The 7,512-nt window shown below is 42.9% G+C and overlaps 1 protein-coding gene across 2 annotated transcripts in view; it reads left to right on the top strand.

The window, feature by feature from the left end:
- The first annotated feature begins 3,909 nt into the window (after positions 1 to 3,909).
- The window catches only part of arfrp1 (ADP-ribosylation factor related protein 1), a 36,348-nt gene continuing 32,745 nt past the window's right edge, over positions 3,910 to 7,512 (top strand). Inside the window, exons 1-2 of one of the 2 annotated variants that reach the window (XM_086005355.1) lie at positions 3,910 to 4,037; positions 7,349 to 7,442. In XM_086005355.1, the coding sequence (XP_085861481.1) occupies positions 7,350 to 7,442 (93 nt within the window). In that variant the 5' untranslated portion in view covers positions 3,910 to 4,037; position 7,349. Of the gene's footprint in view, positions 4,038 to 7,346; positions 7,448 to 7,512 lie in introns of those variants that run through there. The other variant, XM_086005356.1, reaches the window with a different exon arrangement.

Genomic DNA, 7,512 nt, shown 5'->3' with positions numbered 1-7,512 from the left:
AGTACTTTTGAAGTGTAGTTCACTGTTGTAATGTAGGATTTGGCAAAACGTGGCACCATAACTTTGCTGCATCTCCTCTCTCCAGGGTTTATTCTGTTCTGTTGCTTTGATTTCTTTCTAAACTTTTGGTGTTTTTTTTCCAATGTACATTTTTTCTGTGTGTCCATCTTGTGTTTTAACTCATTGTTTTTCCTAGTTCTGTCTCCCTGTGTCTTGTATTTCATGGAATGACCTTTTATATAAAAAACATGCATTTATATAGCGTCTTTCAAGTGCACAGGACATCCTAAAACGGTTTAGTCCATTAAATTACTTTTTTAAGAACATAAGAAATAGGAGCAGTAGGAGGTCTTCTACCTCAACTCCACCTTCCTGCACTATCCCCATATCCTTTGGTTCCCTTTGTATCCAAAAATCTATTGATCTCTGTCTTGAATATACTCAACAACTCAGCATCCACAGCCCTCGTAGAGAATTCCAAAGATTCACAACAATTTGAGTGAAGAAATTTTTCCTCATCTCAGTCCTAAATGGCCGACCCCTTATTCTGATACTGACCCCTAGTTCTAGATTCTCCAGCCAGGGGAAACATCCTCCCAGCATCTACCCTGTCAAGCCCCTTACGAATTTTATATATTTCGATGAGATCACCTCTCATTCTTCTAAACTCTAAGGAATATAGGCCAAGTCTACTCAATCTCTCCTCATAGGACAATACTCCATTCCAGGAATCAGTCTAGTGAACCTTTGTTGCACTCCCTCTATGGCAAGTACATCCTTCTTTAAATGTTTGCTATTGCTTATGTACTATTATTATATCTTTTAATCTAGTTTCCCAATCTGCCTTTTTGAAGTACAGTCACTTGTTTTGGAGACAGCAATTTGCACAAAGTAAAGCACTGCAAACAGCTAAGAGACAAATGACCAGTAATCTGAAACAAAAATAGAAAATTTTGGAAACACTCAACAGGTCAGCCAGCATCTGTGGAGAGAACAGACAAATTGACATTTCAGATGTGGACCCTTCATCAGAACTGACCAATTAATCTGTTTACAACAGTGACTTCATTTCCTAAAGTACTTCATTGGCTGCAAAGCGCTCTGGAACATCCTGAGATCATGAAAGACACTATATCAATGCAAGTTCTTTCTTTCTTTAGTCAAGGGATTTGGTTAGGACACCAGAAGAACTACTCTGCTCTTTAAATAATGCCATAGAATCTTTTATATTCACTTGAATAGTTAGACAGGGACTCGCTTTAACATCTCATTTCAAAGACGGCACTTCTGACAATGTAGCATTCCCTCAATTTGCTGATGTGTTAGCCTAGATTACGTGACACTTGAATCGAAAACTTTCTGACTCAGTTGAGAATGCTACTGCTGACAAATGCTAACACTTGGCCTTCTGCCCAAAATATAAGAACCAAATAGAGATATAGAGGAATCAGCAGCAGAGACTATACAACTAAAGTATAGGCAGTGAAGAGGACTTTGCAAGATGGACTGGCTTGAGTGTGCCTTCATTGTATACTGATTTGATGCCTAGGTCACAGCCAAGTGGTCTGTCCCATTTTATTCTTGTGATTCTTTTTACTGTTACCAGCTTTTTATTTCCAGATTTTTGAAACTCAATTTAAATTCTCAAACTGCCATGGTGGGATTTTAACTCACATTCTCTGGATTACGAGTCCAGTAATATAACCACTACATTACTATATCCATGTAGTTTTTCTATTATTATTGAAAACTTGTATAGGTCAATATAATTTATTTTTCTCAGATGAGATTTAAACCATGCCTCTCTCCTCAGGTGACATGAAAGATCCCATGACACTATTCAAAGGAGAGCAGGAAGTTCTCCTGCTGTCCTATGAATTTTCCACCCTTGGCCAATGCCAACAAAAATTGATTATCTGGTCATTCATTCATTTGCTGTTATGGGATCAATTGTCTGCTGTATTTGCCTTCAATACAACACCAACTGCACTTCAAAAGTAATCCTTTGGCTGTGAAGCACTTTGGGATGTCCTGAGGACTTGATAAGGTGCCTTTTAAATACAAGTATTTATTTGTGTATAAATTGTAAAATATTAGTAAAATTCCAGTTTAAATATGCAGATAAATTCAATAGATTTACTTAATCATTTATTTTGCTTGGCTCATTATTACATATGTAAGAAGTCACACAACACCAGGTGATAGTCCAACAGCTTTATTTGAAGTCACAAGCTTTCGGAGCGCTGCTCCTTCATCAGGTGAAGTGGAAAGATGCATAAAGACACAGCTTATATAGTCAGAGAATAATGTCAGATGTTTACAGGTAATCTTTCTAACTGCCATTTATCACACCTCGGCAGAGAGATAATCACAGCAATCAAAGGTGTGAATGGTGTCCAAACAGGTCAGTCAGGAAAACATTACATCAAAGAACAATGAGGTGGGGTCACAAGGGGTCAAATGTTGCAGATGCTGGGGTCTGTGTGAAAAACAAAAAAAGACAAAAAACATTTTTTTTGCTGGAAATCACAGCAGGTCCGGCCGCATCTGTGTAGAGAGAACAAGCCAACAACGACTCGAGTCTGGATGACCCTACGTCAGGTGGGGTTACATGTAGCGTGACATGAACCCAAGATCCCGGTTCAGGCCGTCCTCATGGGTGCGGAACTTGGTTATCAGTTTCTGCTCGACGATTTTGCGTTGTGTGTCTCGAAGGCCGCCTTGGAGAATGCTTACCCGAAGATCGGAGGCTGAATGTCCTTGACTGCTGAAGTGTTCCCCGACTGGGAGGGAACACTCCTGCCTGGCGATTGTTGCGCGGTGTCCGTTCATCCGTTGTCGCAGTGTCTGCATGGTCTCGCCGATGTACCATGCTCTGGGGCATCCTTTCCTGCAACGTATGAGGTAGACAACATTGGCCAAGTCACATGAGTATGTACCATGTACCTGGTGTCCTCACGTGTGATGATGGTATCTGTGTTGATGACTGTTTGGACACCATTCACACCTTTGATTGCTGTGATTATCTCTCTGCCGAGGTGTGATAAATGGCAGTTAGAAAGATTACCTGTAAACATCTGACATTATTCTGACTATATAAACTGTGTCTTTATGCATCTCTCCACTTCACCTGACGAAGGAGCAGCGCTCCGAAAGCTTGTGACTTCAAATAAAGCTGTTGGACTATAACCTGGTGTTGTGTGACTTCTTACATTTGTCCACCCTAGTCCAACTCCGGCATCTCCACACCATTATTACATAGAATTACATAGAATGTATATCACAGAAACAGGCCATTGGGCCCAACTGGTCCATGCCGGTGCTTATGTTCCACACGAGCCTCTTCCCATTCCTTTTTATCGAACTCGATCAGCATAACCTTCAATTCCTTTCTCACTCATGTGTTTATCTAGCTTTCCCTTAAATGCATCTATGCTATTCACCTCAACTACTCCTTGTGGTAGTGAGTTCTAAATTCTAACGGCTCACTGGGTAAAGAAGTTTCTCCTGAATTCCCTATTGGATTTATTGGTGACCAACTTATATTTATGGCCCCTAGTTTTGGTCTCCCCAACAAGTGAAAACATCTTATCTACAGCTACCCTATAATAGTTATTCTCATGCCATCTTGTTGCAAGTTGGCACAATTTGTGAGCTAGAGTTAGAGGATTGCAAATTCATTAAACATTTAAATCACCAGTGGAGACTGTAATTCCAGTTACAAAAAAGGGCATTGGACATCCACACAGTGCAAACGTTTCAACATTAATTTGAAAAATGGCGACAGGTTCGCTCTGCGCACGTCCGCATTCCCCTCCAAGCGCTGGCGCGAAGGAGCATGGGTATTGTAGTTTTAGTGCGGGGCCTCCTTGCGGAAGGGTGCAGCATGAAAACTACAACTCCCAGGAGACAAAGGGGCGGTTGTACATCCGGTATACTCACTGGATGCGCCCAGATTGAATGTAACTCGGGGCCGCTTTCACAATTTGGCGTGTACTGCAGATCAGAGGACTTTAAATGGATAGAAAGGTGTAAAGGTAGGAGCTCCTCGTAGCAAGTGTTACTGTCAGTGAAAGGGTGACTCTTAAATCGAAAGTAATCACTTTGGAGTATGGAAGAGACAGGGAGGGTTGTTGAATTGTATCTGAGACTTTTATACCGCTTCCATATAACTGCTGGCACCAGAGGGGATTGACAGCTGGGCAAGTTTTTTTTTAGGTTTGGGACTTTTCTTAAATTTCTAAATACTAAGAATTAAACCCTTATAAACTGTGCCCTATTTATGTGCTCGGGAACTCAGACTTGTGTACAGACAGATGGTACATTATTTAGAGCTGTGGAATATAATTTTATGTACCATCAGTTGCTTTTATTGCGGCTAGTCAAGACTAAAGGGAGTCCTTGGCTCAAGTGGGGATACAGTCTGGGGAATAATTGGACTAGGGTGATGTTGGCCAAATAATGCACCTTATCTCAATATAATTTGGGTTAAGGTATGTCGAATTAGCCGTGACTACATCATGTTACTACATTCTTCCTTGAGGCAACCTTACCTAAAATAACAGGACACAACAATCCACAATTACAGTTATACTTCTTAGGCAGTCCCTCGGAACCGAGGATGACTTGCTTCCACGTTAAAAATGAGTTCTCAGGTGACTGATGAGTCCAATGCGGGACCTACAGTCTCTGTCACAGGTGGGGCAGACAGTGGTTGAAGGGGCGGGTGGGTGGGGTGCTTGGGTTGACATGCGCTCCTTGCGCTGCCTGCGCTTGGCTTCCGCTTGCTCCCGGTGAAGAGACTCGGTGTTCAGCGCCTTCCCGGATGCTTCTCCTCCACTTTGTGCAGTCTTGGACCAGGGATTCCCAGGTGTCGGTGGGGATGTTACACTTTTTCAAGGAGGCTTTGAGGGTGTCCTTGAAGCGTCTCCTTTGCCCACCTGGGGCGCTCTTGCTGTGCCGGAGCTCCGAGTAAAGCACTTGTTTTGGGAGGGCCTTGGTGAGACCACACCTGGAGTACTGTGTGCAGTTTTGGTCTCCTTACCTAAGAAAGGATATACTTGCCATAGAGGGAGTGCAGTGAAGGTTCACCAGACTGATTCCTGGGATGGCAGGACTGACGTATGAGGAGAGATTGGTTCGACTAGGCCTGTATTCACTAGAGTTTAGAAGAATGAGAGGGGATCTCATTGAAACGTTTAAAATTCTGACAGGGCTAGACAGACTGGATGCAGGGAGGATTTTTCCCCTGGCTTGGGGGGGGGGGGGGGGGTCTAGAACGACTGGTCACAGTCTCAGGATATGGGGTAGGACATTTCTTCACTCAGAGGGTGGTGAAACTGCGGACTTCTCTACCACAGAAGGCTGTGGAGGCCAAGTCACTGAATATATTTAAGAATGAGAGAGATAGATTTCTAGACACAAAAGGTGTCAAGGGGTTTGGGGAGAGAACTGGAATATGGTATTGAGATAGAGGATCAGCCATGATCATATTGAATGGCGGAGCAGGCTCGAAGGGCCGAATGGCCTACTCCTCCTATTTTTCTATGTTTCTATGATATCTCTGTCCTGGGGATTATACTAGCTGAGATTCTTCTGTTGAGGATACTTGTACTGTAGATCAACTCCTAGTTGCAGACTCTCCCTTTGTACACTTTTCTCATCACTGCTACTGTTGTAACTGCCACATTTCCCATCAGCTGTATTCCCCTTTATTTCCCATGAACTTTATTACATTTGCCTGCGTGGATGTGGCCCTTTTGCTGAAGCAACACTTCAGTCTTTGTACCAACACCTTATCAACCAACACATGCCTTGGAAGCCTGTTCCCACAGCTACAATATGCTCGGTAAACAAATAATTGGCAGTCCCACACTAGAATCCTGTGGTTGCCCTGATTAACCCTTTCCTTTCCCTTTCAATCCATTACATTCACCCAAACTTATCACAGCGACAGAGACTGTGAGCTAGAAAGCTAGAAGTTGTAGGCGAATCTGGAGCAGTGTGGGGAGAGGGGGAAGGTGGAGTGGGGTTAAAGGAGTGGTAGCGCCGGGTTGGTGGGGGGGGTGGCATCCATCCCTGATTTTAGAGGTGGCATCCACAAAATTAAAAAAAAAAAAAAAATCAGCTATATTTTTTACTTGCTTTAATTGTATTAATTTATATATTTCATAATATTTTTACATTTGTATTTATAAGAATGAGCAGGTGGGAGGGGTTAGCGAAGCAGGAGGTTGGCTGGTGGTATCGGTGGAGTTAGTCATATTGGGAGCAGGCACCATGATCATGGCTGAAGCAAGGTGGGGGGTTGGAGAGAGAAGATGACGGGCAATTGTGAGTCAGGGTCACAGTTGACTCTAGTGAGGGAGCAGCTACTGGGAGGGGAGACATACATTGGTTCGTGGGGTGGAGGTGGGAGTGAGTGGGGGTGGCAGCGGGACTGGAACTAGACCAACAAAGCCAGTGGGGGGAGCGGGCACAAACCTTTGAGCAAGGTTTGCTGCAAAAGGTGAGATGTGAGTGAGTGGAACAGGTGGCTGCAGTGGAAGATTTTTTTTAAATATAGGATTGGGGTGTGTAAGAGTAGGGCTGTAAGAGTATATTTCACTTATTAAAAGTGACAAATTACAAAAAGAAGCAAAATTCAGATTAGTCGTCGGAAGTTTTTGCTTAACTGGATTTACTTGATGAATAGGGCTGCGATTCTGATCTTCCAGGTAACCGGGTGCAACTAAAATTTCTTACATTTTTAGGCTGCACACTGACACAAGTGACAATATAACTAGGGCGTTCCATCCGAAACCGATTCAAAATGCAAAGCTAGTTTTATGTTTGTATTGCTACAGTCTGGTAGAAAGCGACAGGCTCCGTGGGCCCTCTTGTGAATTTATTTTTGTATGGAGTCTCTTTAATGTTATGAGAAAGCAGAGTCCACCCTCTCCTAAAATAAAAATTAGCCACCTGAGAAGCAGAGTTTTGTACTTGCATTCAGGCATGTGTGGGCAGAGCTCCCTTGTAGCTGACCTCTTAGCCAGCAATATGACTCTGGTCTGCTGAATGTGCATTGCTCTCCATGGATAGCAATCATAGACTGGTAGCCACAATGTAATTGCAGTCTTGGTTGCAGTATTCCTGGATTTATCGCAATTGCCTTATTCTTGTTAAAGCTATTGAACAGTATAAGCAATTCCAGCAGAGGTATTTTCCAAGAAAGCCACCTTTTTGATATGATAGCACTTCCGCCAGAGTCCGAGCTTGTTTGCAACATTGCTGTAATATGGGAGGTATAACTTTAACATATTTATTTGTGATGGAAATATTTGAAAGACATACCTGTTTTGTTTTGCAGGATGTATACATTACTGTCTGGCCTGTGGAAGTACATGTTCCAGAAGGATGAGTATTGCGTTCTGATCCTGGGATTGGACAATGCAGGCAAAACTGTAAGGTGATATTTATGGCATTTGGTTTGCCATCAGTATAATGAGCTTTGTGACTAGTTAACACAGCAGT

Source organism: Somniosus microcephalus, chromosome 13 (genome assembly GCF_052327205.1).
Source record: "Somniosus microcephalus isolate GS21.2 chromosome 13, FLI_Smic_1.0, whole genome shotgun sequence".
NCBI lineage: Eukaryota > Metazoa > Chordata > Chondrichthyes > Squaliformes > Somniosidae > Somniosus > Somniosus microcephalus.
The sequence above is the reverse complement of the archived record's forward strand: the minus strand, read 5'-3'. Positions and strand labels throughout refer to the sequence as shown.